The sequence below is a fragment of the Musa acuminata genome, chromosome BXJ2-7, assembly GCF_036884655.1.
Source record: "Musa acuminata AAA Group cultivar baxijiao chromosome BXJ2-7, Cavendish_Baxijiao_AAA, whole genome shotgun sequence".
Classification (NCBI taxonomy): Eukaryota; Viridiplantae; Streptophyta; class Magnoliopsida; order Zingiberales; family Musaceae; genus Musa; species Musa acuminata.
In genome coordinates this window covers 6,684,278-6,702,045 of record NC_088344.1, presented here as the reverse complement: position 1 = coordinate 6,702,045, position 17,768 = coordinate 6,684,278, and the positions used below count along the sequence as shown (strand labels likewise).

The following is a 17,768-nucleotide window of genomic DNA, read 5'->3' as shown; positions in this document are numbered from 1 at the left end:
GTTGTTGTTCTGGTTGCTTTGTTTCCTCTTGTTGCCCTTTTCAGTTATGGAGGCCAATTATATATATATATATATATATATCATCCTAATAATAGTTATGCTCTTAATAATATTAATAAACTAGGGATTAATGCTTCATGTTTGGCTCACAAGTGTCGAATCACATTACACAAGGATCACGTAATTGTCATGGAAACCCATGGTTTTGTATAAGGCATCGACGAGGGAAGAATTCGATGCACCGATGAGACGTCAATACATTAGTCATATTCCATGGAGGTGTTCGATGTGCCAGCATCATCTACATCGGCATTCATGTCACAGCATATCCTACGCCAGCATTATGACATCAACACTATTGACCTTAGCTCAGCATCACTCATGCGATCGGATGGACGCTTCCTATGACATGGCTGGGATGCGCCATGGCACATCGTTAAGGCCGAGTCACCATCTTTTTTTTTTCTCTTTAACATACATAGTTCAAGAAGCTCGACTTTCCATAATAAGAGTGCTCCCTAACTTAACAGAGGAAAGTCAACTTTTGCGAGTTCCCTCGAAAGGAGGCTAATAAGTTGCTTGTCAGACACACAAACCATATTACATCTTAAGTTTATCTATCAATATATAGATATAATTTTTACATAATAATTTTCTTCATAAGAATCATATCTCGCTCGATAAATGAATCTGCTGTAGTAGGTGAGAGAATCATGCTGAAATCCGGAAGAGCTTCATCAATATATAGACATGGTTCTCGGATATAACTTACTCAAGAAGAATCATTTGTCGATAAATGAAGTATTGCAATTAGTGAGAGACGATGGTGGAAATTCTAGGAGAGCTCTGTTAATATATATAGACATAGTTCTTGAATATAACTTGCTTCATAAGAATCATTTATCGATAAATGAAGTGTTGCAACTGGTGAAAGACGATCGTGGTGATTCAGGTTGAGCTCTGTCAATATGTAGATACGATTATGTTTCTTAGATATAATTTATCCCATAAAAATCATTTATCGATAAATAAATTGTTGCAACGTGGTGAATTTTGGTTGAGCTCTATCAATACATAGATATAGTTTTTGAATATAACTTACTCTATAAATAATATATAGATATTATTTTGAATATGGTGAATTTTGAGAGTGCTATATCAATAATATATAGATATGATTTTTTGGATATAATTTGCTCCATAAAAATCATTTGAAACTTTGCATGCAAGTTATTCATGTTCACATGATCGATCTCAGATCTCAGATAATATATTTGTAAAGTTCCATCAGTTTATATTACTTCAGATAAAGATAAAATCATCATTTCTCAACTCCATATGTGAGCATAAATAATATAATTAATTATGCTAAATCAATCATGTCAATCACCACCTTAATAGAAAATTCAATTCATATTCGAAAAATATTTTCGAGTTTTAGTTATCAATAATATATATACATACATATATTTTCTCTCTCCTATATTTCCTCTTTGTATCTCATGTATGAAAGGATCCATGACTTCAGTTCTTATTAAATATTTTATTTAATAATAATGTAATCATTCTCGTTAAGATTCATAATTTATTATCATGAATTTTTTTCATTTATTATGGTTTAAGTGATTTTAGTTTTTTATTCATTATAAATGAAATCGTTATTATTAAATTAAATATTTAAATATCATTAAAAATTTTCATTATGATCCAAACGTTACTAATTTGAATTAATCCTTGAACGTTATGAGTTGATGATAATAAATGTTGGAGAACATATATATAAACGAGGATTTTGGTCTTTGGGCTCAATATCTCTTTGAAGTTAAAAGGATTTCCTACACCATATAAAGTAAGAGTTATGAGTCGAGAAGTGTCAAAATTCAAAAAAAAATTACTGTATAAATTCTTGATAACAATAGCCGAAAGTATGTTATTTCTTTTTCATATTAGTTTTATTATGTTTATATTATAATGATTTAGAAACATAAGTTGGTATTAAACAATTCTTACAGCATCACCGCACTCTTTTATCTTAATGTATCGAGAAAGAGTTGTATCTCTCAATTTAATTTCAGTTTGATTCGATTAACTTATTTTTATACTTCAAACTTAAATTAGATTAATTTATTATATTTAAAAAAATAAAGATATTAACAATCAAAATCATATCTATTAATCCACATACGATTTAACTATTTCACTACAAGATCAGTTACAATGACTTTGAGTTATCCTAAAGGTCATCCTCGACACTCTAACAAACCAAAAAATATCCTTCACTGATAAGATGGTGGAGCAAAGGCGGCGGAGCTCGAGCTTAGGTCGGTGAGGAAGAAGAGGAGAAAATAGGAAGGAGGAGAAGAAGAGCGTCATCGTTCCCTCTCATCGTCCTGCTCCTTGTACAGGAAGAGTCCATAGAATCCCCCCACCAAGACAGACCCCGCCATGAGCCAAACTAAAGCCGCCAAAGCCCGTGGCATCACCGAGGACGTTCTGCAGCCGAAAGCCAGTACGAGCGCGGCCGACAGCAGCCAAACAGCCATCTTCAACCTTGCCTTCTCGGCCGGGGGGCTTCCCGGAGCGAGCCGCTCGAACCTCCTGAGACAAAGGAAGAGGAACAGCAGGTCCAAACAGGAGAACAGTACGAAGACGAGCATTGATGGATCGCCACGAAACCTGTAGACGGATATGATGACGCTGATGACAAGGTATAGAATAACGGCCATTGGATCGAAGAGCCAGTTGCAGCGAGCGTTCCGGTCTTGAGCTACCGGTGGTGGAGGTGGCGATGGTCGCCTGTCGTCCATGGCAAGGGGGGGATTGGTTCCGGAGGAGGATGGTGATAATATATAGTGTCTGTTGTGGCGTACGGGGCTATCGTTATGACGAGGATGATGACCTTTCTATTACATTCTCGAACACCATGGATTCGACACGACAAATCCAGCGGCGTCTTCTTCTAGTTTGCTTTCGACATCGGATTAATATAGAATTGGATCGGTCTCGAAGTCGGTTCACACTTTTTGTCCGGTCAAATTGATCGTCAGCTTAATATATAGAAGCCACAAAAAACACCTGTTTGTACGAGCTGCAGGTTTTTGATCGTACTGATGGCTGAGCCTCATCCATGGAATGCAAGTTCATGAATCTTCCAGAGTTATGAAGACGTCAGATCGGTCACTCTCATACGACGCCGTCCGACCTCCGCTCATCTTAAGTTTCTCGATCTCGTGCCTTAGGAGCATGAATGAATGCTACGAAATCTTGGAAGTATGAAACGATCATAATTAAGATGGTGCCTTGTTGACTTTGAATTGGTTCCTTGATAGCTAAGGAAGAATGGAGAGATGAGGATGGATGATGTTGGGGAGTGCTATATCAATAATATATATATATATATATATATATATATATATATATATTAGAAACTTAATGTAAGATATAAGATGGTTCGAGAAATTTCTACGAAAGTCCACGATAAAATAAAATTATATATTATATAAGAAATAACTCCTTTAGTTACCTTAAATCTGAGCCCAAAACCTATTGTTCACTTATAGGAACAAATTAAGGATTTTTTTCTACTTGAATACCTAATCTAAATCCTAATTCCAATCCATCAAGAAGTTTCAATTTAATTATAATTTCATCTAAATAATTAGAACTTTGGCAAGTCCCATAATTTCACATCAGAAAAATCAGACTTGTTGTCTCCTATTGGAACTATAAATAAGGGTCTGAGTTTTGAAATCAGATGCATCACAAGTTGCACCACAAGAGGCACCACAAGAAAACCTAAGTATTTGCTTTGGGTTTAAGTCTACACTCATTTAAATAGTTTAGGCTTATTGATGATGTTTTTCTTGTTTAGTATTTTCGGGTGTTTTATGGCCTAGGAACATCTTCCTAAGGCATATGTAATAGTCCCTTTTCATAGTAGTGATTTGCTCCTCTTTCGTCCGTGGATGTAGGTCAAAGTTAATTGACCGAACCACGTAAATCTGGTGTTCTTGTCGCTTTTATCTTTTCGTTTTATTGTCTTTGTTGTGTTGCCAAAATTACGTTGTGGTAAATTTCCTAGGGCTAGCTCTAACAAACTGGTATTAGAGTCTGGTTTTGGGATCTTTGGCAACGATGACAATAACAAAGATTGTTGTCGAGAAATTCGATAGAAATGTCAAGTTCAACTTGTGACAACTCAAGATGGAGGAGCCGAGAGCATTCCAGATGATATGTCAAAAGAAGAGCTTACGGGTATGGATAAGAAGGTCCGATCAAGCATCATTCTAAATCTCTCTAACGAGGTTTTACGGGAGGTAGCTACGGAGACTACGGCTAAGAGCATGTGGGACAAGCTTAAAGCCTTGTACATGAAGAGGACAGTGGAGAATCGTCTCTACTTGAAGCAGAGTCTATATATGCTTCGGATGACTGAAGGTACATCTATACTCTCACATCTTGATAAGTTTGATTCTTTGGTTATGGATTTGGAGAATATAGATACAAAAATTGATGATGAGGATAAGGCTTTGTTACTCTTGTGTTCTCTTCCCCAATCTTTTAAGCATTTCCGTGATACTTTGATTTATGAAAAAAAAACAGTTTCGTATCAAGAAATTAAATCTGCACTGAAATCTAAGGAGCAGATAGACAGGAATATCACTAGGGAAAGTAGAGAGAATCAGGCTGAGGGTCTAGTTGTCAGGAGTAGAATAGATAAAAGAGAATTTGACAGTAGTAGATCTAAATCTAGATCTAAATCCAGGCATAGAAATTTGGAATATAGATATTGTCATAAAATGGGGCACATTAAGGCTGATTGCTTTAAATTAAAAAATAAATTAAAGCAAAAAGAAAAACTTGTTGAGAAAACTACTGAGTCCGCTGAAGCTAGTGTAGCATATGATGAGAATGTTGAAAATATTTTCTTTGCTACTGATGACAGGACGACGTCTAAAAATGAATGGATTTTAGATTCAGGTTGTTCTTATCACATGTGTCCCAATAGGGATTTGTTTTCCACATATGAATCTTGTAATGGTGGAATTGTTTTGATGGGCAATAATGTCGCATGCGATGTTGTTGGTAAAGGAACAATCCGAATTAAAATGCATGATGATATTGTGAGGACGCTCACTAATGTTAGACATGTTCTGATTTAAAAAAGAATCTCATCTCTTTAGGCACCCTAGAGACTCTTGTGTGTAAATACACAGCTGAAGGTGGAGTTATTAAAGTTTCTAGAAGTGCCCTCATTGTTATGAAAGCTTGTAGGTCTGGTAGCTTATATATTTTGCATGGAACTACTGTCACAGGCTCGGTTGCAGTGTCGTCATCATCATTGTCTGATTCTGACATCACCAAATTATGGCATATGCGTTTGGGTCATATGAGTGAAAAAGGTTTGAGCATATTGAGCAAAAGAGGTCTACTTTGCGGACAGAGTACTGAGCCACTGGATTTTTGTGAACACTGCATTTTTGGAAAGCAGAAAAGAGTCAGCTTCAATTCTTCGGCAGTTCACAAAATAAAAGGTACTCTTGACTATATTTATTCAGACCTTTGGGGTCCAGCTCATGTTCAATCTAAGAGCGGTGCCAAGTATATGTTGACTTTCATTTATGATTATTCCAGGAAAGTTTGGGTTTATTTTTTGAAGCATAAAAATGATATTTTTCTAACCTTTAAACAATGGAAGGTTTTGATTGAGAAGCAAACAAGTAAACAGATTAAGCGGCTTCGAACAGATAATGACATGGAATTTTGTGAAGGTGACTTTAATGAATTTTGCAAAAATGAAGGAATCATTCGGCATTGCACTGTTAGGATGACGCCTCAGCAAAATGGTGTGGCCGAACGTATGAACAGAACACTCTTGGAGAGAGCAAGGTGTATGATCTTAAATGCAGAGTTGACAAAGGACTTTTGGGCAGAAGCGATTATTATGGCCTGTTACGTTGTCAACCACGCTCCTTCTGCAGCACTTAACTTTAAAACTCCGGAGGAAGTTTGGTCAAGTACTCCTGCTGATTATTCTGATTTAAAAATTTTTGGGTGTCCAGCATACATGCATGTAAATGAAGGAAAATTAGAGCCTCGAGCTAAAAAATACATTTTCCTTGGGTATGCTTCTGGGGTGAAAGGATACAGATTATGGTGTTCTGATCCAAAATCCCCAAAATATATAATCAGTAGAGATGTTACTTTTGATGAATTATTTATGTTATCTTCCAAAGAGGATTCTACTAGTTATACAAATGATAGTGCGCAGAAGCAAGTGAAGCTTGAGATTGGTAGTTCAGATTTTTTTAAGTCGAACTCTTCTACTCAAAGAATGCCAGTAGGTGGTCCCGAGTCTACTTACGCAGATGATACAGAGGAAGAGCAATATTCCATAGCCAAGGATAAACCACGGAGAGATATTCGACCACCATAAAAATATGCAAATTTGGTTGCATATGTTTTGTTTGTTGCAGAAGAGACAAGTGAAGTTGATGAGCTTACTTCATACTCAGATACACAGATGCAGTTTCTTGTGATAATTCCACTAAGTGGTTGATTACAATGAATGAAGAAATTGAATCTCTCCATCGGAATAGAATTTGGGATCTTGTGAAGCCGCCTTCGGGTAAGAAAATTGTTAGATGCAAATGGGATACCATTGCTGAAAGAAAGGCCCTTGTTCAGAAAATTCATACGAAGGACAATCGAGCTGATATGCTTACAAAGCCTCTTCCGGTTTACAAGTTCAAGCAGTGCTTGGACTTGGTTGGTGTTCATTGTTGGTGATTGCCCGTTGGGGCTTTTATGAAGAAAGTAGAGCAAGTTTTGTTGGGACATGCCAAAGTGGAAATTTGTTAGTTTGGCAAGTCCCATAGTCCCACATCGGAAAAATCAGACTTGTTGTCTCCTATTGGAACTATAAATAAGGGCCTGAGTTTTGAAGTCAGATGCACCACAAGTCGCACCACAAGAAAACCTAAGTATTTGCTTTGGGTTTAAGTCCACACTCAGTTAAATAGTTTGAGCTTATTGATGAGATTTTTCTTGTTTAGTATTTTCGGGTGTTTTATGGCCTAGGAACATTTTCCTAAGACATATGTAATAGTCCTTTTTCATAGTAATGATTTGCTCCTCTTTCGTCCGTGGATGTAGGTCAAAGTTAATTGACCGAACCACGTAAATCTGGTGTTCTTGTCGCTTTTATCTTTTCACTTTATTGTCTTTATTGTGTTGCCAAAATTACCTTATCGTAAATTTTCTAGGGCTAGCTCTAACACTTACACGTAGTCAAAGATGATAGATACATGGATGTTATAGCTTAGACCAAGGGAAAAAAGCAAGCAATTCACCAACATCCAGAAACATGGTCGAACGAACCTCCACAACTCTCTTCAACCACAGCTGATGGTAGTCATCTTCACCGTTTCTTGGGAATAAATTCCAAAGCTTTGATGTCTTCCTTGCACCTGCTACAGCGTATCAGCATCATCAAAGAATCGGACATGGAGGATAAGGCAATCCAAAGCAACAAATTCACGCACGAAGATGACAGAATTCACAGCACGTAGTTTGGAAGATGTGGCCCAAAACCTAGCTCGAGCTTTTGACCCTGTCTAGGTTTTGGGCCACGTTTCCGAGCTTATGTTCGTCTACCTCTAGACTTCGATTTCAATCAATGTGATTGAGGTAGCCTCGAGTCAAGACCCAGTCAAATCCAAATAGCTGGTGATGCAGAATGCGAAAACATGTATGCTTCAGGATAAACAAGAATCTTGAGGTTGGCTTTCGGACTGGAAAGTTGCAGGCACCGGTGATCCTCATTTACATCGTACTGGTATTATCTTGTGGAATACAATTTTCGGCAAATGGATCCATTCATTCGTGTTATGAATGAGTTGGACCACTTCATGGTGGAGATTACCACCACCATCGCTCCTCCATCGATGCCATTCCATGCACGCTCACGCTTCCACTAGCTTTTATGGCCATTTGATCTGTACCTGTACCTCGTAGCCCAGAACAAGAAGTGAAGAAAGTTCAAGGCACTGAGGACACACATGAGCCAGTAGAACTGCTCGAGGTGGTAGTGATTCAAGTTGCTGCCGGACAGCCATGCCTGGTGGCGGCCTCTGCCCGTCACTTTGTTCACGATGGAGACCAGCACCGAGCTGAGGTAGTATCCCATCGCCAGCGACGCCCACGACAGCGATGTCGCCAGCGACCTCATCCCCGCCGGCGCCTCGCTGAAGAAGAACTCGAGCAGGCCGGCCAGCGTGAACAGATCCGCGGAGCCGAGGAACAGGTACTGGAAGGCCACCCAGAAGAACGTGATCGGCAGGTGCTCGGCGGAGTCGAGCAGGCCGGCATCCCTCGCCACCCGCTTCCGCTTCACTTCGACCAGCGCCGCCACGGCCATCGCGACGACCGACAGCACCAGGCCGAAGCCTATTCTTTGCAGGTGAGATATGCCCATTTCGGTGTTGGTGACCTTGCGTGCGAAGGGAACGATGACGTGGTCGTATATCGGTGCCAGGAGCATGATGAAGACGACGGGGAAGACGGGGAGCGACGCCGGCGGTACGGTGAGCCCGTTGACCCGGGTGTCCATCGTGGCTGCTTGCTGGATCGAGAACGTCGAGAGCTGGGCCAAACAGCAGCTTAGCATTATGGTAGACAAGAATATGGGCAGGACTTTGAGGACTATCTTCACATCTTCGACTTCTACTACGGTGCACGCGAGTGCTCTGTGTATGGGCTTCCCCTCCGCTGCTCTGTTAAGGCACTTCAGTTCTTTATCGAGGCCTTCGGTACGTATCATGTCTTCCTTGCTGCTCTCTCCTTCCTTCCCCTCCATCTCGAGTGTCTTCACAGGGCTTGGCACCATGTCGATCACGGCATTCCTCGGGTTCTGATGACAGCTACGGTTCAAGACTGCAGCAAGCAGAACCTGTTAAAACGGAAACGAGTTAGGAGAAGGCCCAACCCGGTTGTGGTTTGTCCAAGCCTGAGAACTCGCAGCACCTTGGTTATGGTTGTCAGAGGACTCCCCGTCGGTATCTTGTTTCTGTAAGTTCTGGAGCCTGCAAGGAACACCGGGATGGAGAGCAGTATCGTGACGGTGGAGATCCCAAACCCCCACTGCCATCCCTTGTTGTCTTCCACCCATACGACGAAGGTCACCGCGATCAGGCCGCCGCAGGAGAGGCAGAACACGAAGTAGTTGAAGAAGGTGGATCGTGCCTTGCGTCCCTGGATGGTGCTCTCGTCGAACTGCTCTGCGCCATGGGCAGGGAGGGATCCTTTAATCCCGCCGACGCCCAAGGCCGTGAGGTACAGGCCGGCGAAGAGCATTGCAGCCTTCCCGCCGGTGACCTCTTGGCATGGAGTCTGCGAAGCGTCCGAGATGTCGCAGCCAGGCGGCTTGAGGGCCGCGGACTTGGCTTGCACGGTCAGGATGACGAGTCCCTGTAGACGTCAAATCAAGAAAGCATTGGCAATTAAACTTTGCCCATTACAGAGACCCAGGACGAGCAGCATATGGTTTAGGTTAATTGGGCCTCGGAGGAGTTCAGCCAAGAAGTCTGCAACTCTGGATCCAATCAAAGCTTCCGACGGTATTAGAACAATCATGAGCTCAAATGGATGCTTGTCTAGTCGCTATCGTGCAACAAGTTATCCCAACTCTCAAGTACATGAGCTGGTGTTGATACACTGTGCAAGTGTAACCCACCAACAAGACAAGGAAGAGGACTATGAGAGATCATCAAGCAAGACTCTTTGTACTAACCAACGACCATCTACAACGATGAAATCTATGATTAGGTTGTAGGAGAGTGAGAGTCAGTGGCAGAGACTTTTCTTGGAACCCACACTTGCTAGCAGCAACAGCAGCAGAGTTATGATCACAGTGCCAAAGCAATGCGAGCCCTCCGCAGCCAGGGATTGCGGCTGAGGTGCTTTATGTAACTTCCAAGGGATCCTTTTCATAGGAAAGGCACGTGAATCAAGCTTCTCGGGTAAGTAAATGCTCAGACCTTACCTCAGCTGAATGCCATCCTTGAAGTCAGCTAGCTCCAGATTTTTTTTCTCCTCTCTGCACTTTTTCTGATGTAAAGGGAAAAGTGTAAAGATCCAGAGAGAGAGAGAGAGAGAGAGCGCGTTCTTACGGCATCCTTCCTCCAGGAACCAATCAACCAAACCACTCATTACCCCCGTGATCCAGCTTCCTATCAGAATGTGTTCTGATAGCAGCAGCATAATTCATAAATAAATAAATAAATAAATATTTCTCACTCACAATTGTCCTAACAAAAGAGTTATTGGCCAGAATCCATTACGTGCATGAGCTTTTTGTGTGATCCTACTTTTTCTAGGCATATTGGCGAACAGCGTGCAGTCCAGGGTTCTAAGAGACTTGCAGCATCACCACCATGGCTTGTCCCAATCTTGACGGTCACAAACCCTGTTTTGTTTCAGGTGGCTGATGTTGAGATCCAAAGAGGACAAGCTTGAACGCTTGCAGCATCTCTCTTTGAACCTAAAAAAGGAAGAAAAAGGGAAATTGCTTGCTATCACGGACGAGCTACTCAATTTCCCATCCACTAGCTCATATTTCTCAGTCACCAGAACATGTAGGCTTCTCTCATTCGTTCCTTTTTGACTCGGTAAAAGAGCAGCATTTAGAAAGCCATTGCAATATTCCAAGTAATCTCACATCGGATGCTGGTCATGAGAGGATAACATATATATATATTTCCAGATTAATGCAAATATTCTTGTGTGCATGATGCACACATGCACCAAAAAAGACTAGTAAAACGCATGGAACATGAAATTGTGTGTATTCCTTCCCAAGAGGTTAACTATGCATGCTACACAGAAGAATAAGAAACAAGTTAAGCATGTCTTTGTGTGGCTACAGTAATGCTACTTGTCTTTATTTCTCTAGAGCGAACAAAAGGACCACCATATCTTAATTACAAGGCCTCTATGATTCCCTTTGACCCATTCCATGGCTGTGGAACCAGATCAGTGCAACATCTCATGATCCCTTGGTATCACACTTGGTTTCTAGCTTACGCTTCGGGGAAGCAAATCATGAAGAGGCTATGTGAAGCACATGGGACTAAAGAGATGGATCAGTCAATGAGGCCCTCTGATATGTCACACAAAAACTGCCATGGTCAGAAGAGAATTCCTAAACGCACACACTCCATGTACCACAGAAGCATGATCTACTTGTAGGTCAGGGCTCAAATCTGATCCATGCAAAAAGTTTAGGTTTTGTTTGATTGTGTTCCAACTCCTACTTGTGAACCAAAACATCACATGTTCTGCTGATGCTAAATCAGTAGTTTGTGCATACAAAGTTTTTGTCTGCTTATCGCGAATTATAGAGTAAGCATGCTGAAAAAACAAAAGAGGAAGAGAACTCATGGATGGAGGATGCACTCACCAGGAACTCCAGAAGAGCACTTATCAGGTAGATATGATATGTAGTGAAGAAGGCATCAGACAAGAAGCCCCCAAGTAGGGCCAGGAGGAAGGCTGTCCCCATAAAGTTGGTAACAGTGGTGGCTGAGCGAGAGGGCGAGAAGTGCATGAACTCTGCCAAGTAGGTGACCAAGTTGCTTGCGTTGGCTAGAAATGCCATATTCTCCATTATCTCCACAACTGCACCCAAGCAGTAATTTCTGATCACTGCCTTGTCCATGCGCATATAGAAACATGAGCATGTTGATGATGCTAATATGCTCATATGTTATGTCGTGTTCCATCAGAACTACTACTAACAAAGGAAACAAAGACAGAGGGGAGTGGCCTCTTCTTTTTCTCAGAGCTTCTTCTGCACTTAAGCAGTCACACAATAACAGGTGGGAGATTGGAGTTCTTTGACACCACCCCATCACACCATTGATTGAATTCTATGATGCCATATCTTAGATTGCAGAATTAATTCTAGGCAAAATTTCTCTATGGGAGAGTTTTCTGTGGGCTCTCAGAAAAGAAAATTTTGCTTCTGCAATGAATGTAGTTCCATAAAATGAATCATGGCATTCATTTAGGATAAGCAACTATCCATGATATGCATGCAGGAAATCAACTAATGAACTGACTGTAGATATCCTTTTGTTGCTACTTTTTCTTCTGATAAAGAGATGATTGATGATTTCAAAAACCATCAAACTATCGACTTTGTTGCCTCAAACAAGAAGGAAGAGAGAGAGAGAGAGAGAAAGTATGAAGTTCCTAGGAATTATCGACTAGCAAGAGACACAGAAAACTGAGGAAATTTTCATGTGCTTGGAAGTTTACCCAGGACAAAGGAAGCTGCAAGCATGCCTCCATGTTTGCTCCTCAAAGCAGGCCTGCTCCTCCAATCCACATAGCCAACCCATCTTTCTGCTTCACGCCCTTCTTCCTGCCATGGAAAATAAAGTTTGTGATCCACTTGGAAGAACAAAAGCATCCCGAGAATAAAGAGAAAGGTATTGAAGCCAGAGTGAAAGGCAACCCACCATATTGCTTCTGCTTTCCCAGCAAACTTACTTGGGTCTGTGACTTGGAGAAGAGGATGAAGCAATTCTGGTGTCTGAGTAGAGAGAGTTGTGGATGGACCCATATTTAAAGGCAGAAGGAGGCCCTACATAAGAGAAAGGTCTAAGCCTTCCAGTTCTACCAGTGACAGTGACTGCAACAAAGGATGAGTCCATGTCAACTGTGCATCCCTTAGATTTGCTACCTTTCAATCTTTTATCACCTTTTTCCTTTTTCTGGGTTAGGTTAATTTATCTTCTCCAGTATTTGTCCCTTCTCTTGCCATGTCTTGCATGTTGACTCCAGCCAAAAATTTCACCTAGAAGCAGGAAACTTCCCTCCAAAGCACCTAAAGCAGGGGGGAGGTTAAAATAGATGACATAGACAAAGGTTCTTATCTTCTCTTGCTTGGCATTAGAGATATATCCAAACAAAAGGTGTAGGAATCATACAAAAATGTGAAAGAATCTTATCCCATTCTCCCAATTTGAATTTCTAGGCTCATTTAATGCAAAACCATACTGTCATGGCCATCCTATAAACAACTTGCTATAAGACATGAAAAAGAGGAGCTTCTCTACTCTTCTTTTTTCTTCTGATTACTTCAGCACAAAGCCACAAGATCTGCCTTGTCAGTTCAGTGAACTTGATCGGAAGAAAGGTCAATGAAAATTATTTTCAAGGTTGTTTTTTGCATCCTGCCACATGATTCCCCTATCCATGAACTAATTTTGTAATCCAGAACCAGAGGAAGTTTTGCTCCTCCATGAATGCACATCAACCGACTAAGTATTTGTTATATGAAAAGTCAACTTGATCCAACTCCTATGCAAATGTTAACTCAAAAGATATTGCATCGCACAACTTCTCTAGGTAATAAAATAAACAGGGCCTTGAATTATTTTTGTGGAAGTTAAGAATATATCATGAGTGTCGAAGTCATCAAATCTTATAAGAGACTCTTCTATACCATATCCAGTGTGAGATGCATAATGTAATGTTAATTGCAGAATGAAACCAGCTCAACAATATTATGTAGAACTACCAAGACACAGTAAAACAATGAGTAGACTGGTTGATGAACATGATTTCTTCCCAATTTTATGTTTTCTCTCACTATAGGAAGCATAGGAATCTTGAAGAAAAAAAAAAGAAAGAAGCCCTTTGACATTTGAACAGTGCTGCTGTCTCATAAATGTAGAATTTGGTCAAAGTTGGCAAGAAATCACTATCTGCTAGAAATTTTGCTTTCAAATCTCTAGCTTAAAGTCTTTTGTTTTAATTTTTTTCCCTTCAAATCCATGGAGGCAGATAAGTTAGTCTTTTGAATAATAGCAAGTGTGAGAAGCGTGTACAGCTTTCTATTAAAAAAAAGGCATACATGTGTACAGGGTCAGAGATCAAATGTGACTCTTGAGGAACCAAAATTTAATGTTCTTGGTCAAACAATCAATAGATAAGTTCCAGCCAAGATGGGAAGACAATTACCTCATCAAACTTCCTATGCTTTTGGAGAAGCAATATAAATATTATACCGGTATGTGTGCAATCAGTGCTGACCTGCATATCATGAAGCATGACATCATAAAGCACAAATTATGCTGATAAAAAGATGATTAATTTGACTTTTTCTTTCACTTACGAACAGAGAAATCAAGAATTCATATCGTTAGACAAATCAAACTCAAGGTAAAATGAGACTGTAAAGCATTAACAAAAATATCATGTGCAAATAAAGCATTCAACATTTCATCAAGAACTCATTTCAGGAGCATGACTGATTGAGTAGCTGAGAATGAAAAGGGGGGTGGTGGGGGTGTTGGGGTTAACATCAAAACATCTGTGTCCTTCTAAACGAGCAGCTTATGTTAGGACAATATCTTGCTGAAACGAATGCGATCGATAATATTCTCATGCATGCATTCTGCACAAGCACGTTGCTATTGTACAGTGCTCGACTTGGCCCGTCGAGTGATTTGGTGGGAACTTGTCCACAAGTTTGATTTGGACCACCTATCAATCAGATTTAAAGCTCTTATCTATTGGCAGTTCAGCCAAACAATGAGCTACAGTGGTCTCACTGAATCCTCTAGAATTCTTTCTCACCTTGCCAAATTCTAAAGACTCACGTCAGATGCATCGGACAACACTGCATAGTTCTCATTGATGTAGTTTGGAACTCTATCGATGCTCATATTACTTGTCCATTAACACTAAACATATCTTTCAAAGCAAACTCACCTGTCACACCTCACAGCAAACAAAAAGCAGAGCACAGAAATGTCAAGGATTTGGTGGGTGGGGGTGTGGGGGGGAGAGGTCACTGCTCACCCACTCGAGAAGTTATGAGCTGATATATTAGTTGCCAGTTGATTTTGCTTTGTATCTTCATTTCTGTTCCTGCGTATCTGCAACACAGGGATTCAAGAGATATTTAGCACGATATAAAATCATCATGATATGACATGTAATTCATGTCACTGTCTGAGTACAGTAAACTCCATGTTAGGATGCATACTATTCATCATTTCAAAGTGGCTTAATGCTTGCTGGAAGTAAACTCAACGTGAGCAACAAATCCTACAACTTTGTCCTTGTATGGTCCAATCTAGCTTGCTGTGGCATGGTTTAATGCGCTTGACATGTTGAAATGTGTGCTTGGCAATTACTGCATCCTAATTCTACACCCATTGCTTCTTGTGGATGTTCTCCATTCTCTCTGAAGTTTCAAACTTATATGATTCTGCAAATGTCTGCAAGTAATTTACTCACTGAAGGCTGTTATCTGATGATGCAGTTCTTAATTAATCATGTCTCTAATGGTTGACTTTGTGTTATCCCCATGTAAACTTCAGTAGGTTCCATGTAGATGTGTGGCCAACCAAGTACAGAGATCAAACACCTCGACATGGCCATCAGGAAGGTAGGACATCCCTGTGCCCTTCGACATTGCTCATCGAGCAAAAGAAGAGAGCAGGCTGTGAGGCTAAAGATGAATTGCCTGCACACATGCTTGGAAGCTCAGGCAATGAAAAGTAGTATATTAGTACCGACCAAGAAGCAGCTGGCTTTCTTCCAATAAATAAAGTTGTACAGGCAAAATCTTATCATAGCAGTGGATGTCTTCTTCCATGCTTTGCAATCTACGAGTGTCGCTTCGAGTTTTACCTGATGAACTAGGAGACAAGCTCAGGTGACGACAACTGATGAAGCATGCATGTGTCACATATAAATGCGGGTGTTGCGGTTGAGAAGTTTGGGTTATCTTGGACTACAAACTTGAAGCTGTAATGTCTGCATCCAAGCTTTGCAATCTATGGGCGTTGCTTCAAATTCTGTAGTACCATTCATTGCCTTCCTTTCGTGGGCTCTTTCGTCAACAGCCTTTCCGAAGAGGCATGAGCCACCGATTTCTCACATGGTAAATTGCAAGTGGAGGACAAGCTTCACTAATTAGGACCGAAAACACAGGTATGGGAGTTGCAGTCGAGATGCTTGCTGAAAGTTCTCTAAGGTTGTTTTGGACCATAAAGTCGAAGCTGAGAAGTCTTATCCAACCTTCGCAGCGTAGATTAACTGCTTGGTTAGAGGAGGTGAACGAGCAATCTACCAGAAGGAAAATGCCACGTGAACTAGAGGACAAACTTCTCCATTAATTTGTACCGAGAACACAGGTGACAGCAACTGCGAAAGCATATAGGAGGATCACAGATGAACATGGGGGTTGAAGTCGAGATGTTTACCCAAGATGCTGCAAGGTTGTCTCGGGCTGCGAAGAACAGGAGAGAAAACAGGAGGTCCACCACTACAAAACTAGGGGCGCCTATTAATTGATGTTTATTTTAAGTCGGGCAAAGAGATCTGAGCAAGATACGGCTCTTGCTATCTCACATAGATCCAGGAATACCGGAAAGGGACATGTTACCCCCTCGGCAAGGTCTCCTGGAATTAATTCCTCTGCTTAGCCTTCCACTTCCTGCATCTAAGCAGTAGACCAGGATTACGATCCGACTCTGCCGAAAGCCCGGTATACAAGTATCAGCTCTGATGTCAACCTTCCATGGTGCACATCAACTCTGCAAAGAAGCTTACAAGATTGGATTGTAATCTAACAAATATGTCAGCGTCGATGACAGGATTGACAAGGGGAATCCCGAGTTGACTTCGGAGTGGCAGCAAAACATACATCAGGGAACGAACATTTCACAAGCAAAGCACTGACTGCAGAATTATTCTGGGCCTGCTGCTGAACATTGAAGATGCCATGTCTCTCTGCATTCGCAGAAAATTCACAGCTGACAAGATGTAGATCCTTATTCTTGTTTAATAGATGCACGTTCTTCACGGCTAGTGATCAAATCATATCTGCGAAATGGTCTTATTTCCTGCGATATGTTCTCTTTCGCAGACAATAATATCTCCTAAAGCTATACGGATCTGGAAGAACTTGACAAGTAAAGATCGAGTTCAAGCAGAGAGGGGAAAGGCAAAAGCGGATGTATATCAATCATCATTACTTCAAACGATATTAGTTCGGATTTCACTTCACTTTTCCCTGAATCTGAGTTTATTGCTTCCATTGGATGACATATGGATGAATGAAAATATACATCAAAATAACAAAAAAAAATTCTAATGCACCAAACTCCTACTGAAAAGAACAAAAATCTTGAAAGTGCCCCAACTTTGTGAGTGGGAAAGAGTGGTTGAATAAAAATGTGGCATATTACTGCCCCTTTTTTTTTTCCTTGAGAAAAAGGAGATTCTCAGTTAGAAAGAGTAGAATCTACTTTGTACCACCACTTACAAAGTTGCTTTTGGAGTCAAAGAATACTCATGGAAAATGCACGAGAATGATGTGTCGAGAGGACATGGGAAGCAGGATTCCACACTGGCGTATAAAAAACCATCTTCCTTCTCATTGAAATAGTAGTAATTGGATGTTTACAACGGCGAAGGCCATAAACGAATGCAAAGTTTGCAGGATCAAATTTCACCTTCATTGTTTACCTTTAAAATAATAAAGTATAATATTGTATAATATCAATCCAAAATCTTCTGAACTATAGATCCTATCTTATCCAGTATATTTGTTTATAGGACCCTCAGAAAGGACTTTTATTCTCCTCAACTAATAAGTTATATTTATTTTTATCCCTATAAATCTATGTCTTTTAAATATATATATATATATATATATATATATATATCAATTTTAAAAATAAGAT

General features: G+C 40.5%; 1 protein-coding gene across 1 annotated transcript; it reads right to left on the bottom strand.

The window, feature by feature from the left end:
* Positions 1-7,732: 7,732 nt before the first annotated feature.
* LOC135616890 (protein NRT1/ PTR FAMILY 4.6-like) lies at positions 7,733-12,645 on the bottom strand. Its single transcript, XM_065116619.1, has 5 exons — positions 12,522-12,645; positions 12,319-12,424; positions 11,459-11,676; positions 9,025-9,468; positions 7,733-8,950 (listed from the first exon to the last, which is right to left on the bottom strand). Exons 1-5 carry the CDS (start codon positions 12,522-12,524, stop codon positions 7,976-7,978), a joined length of 1,746 nt encoding a protein of 581 aa, XP_064972691.1. The 5' UTR covers positions 12,525-12,645; the 3' UTR covers positions 7,733-7,975.
* Between the last annotated feature and the right edge of the window lie 5,123 nt (positions 12,646-17,768).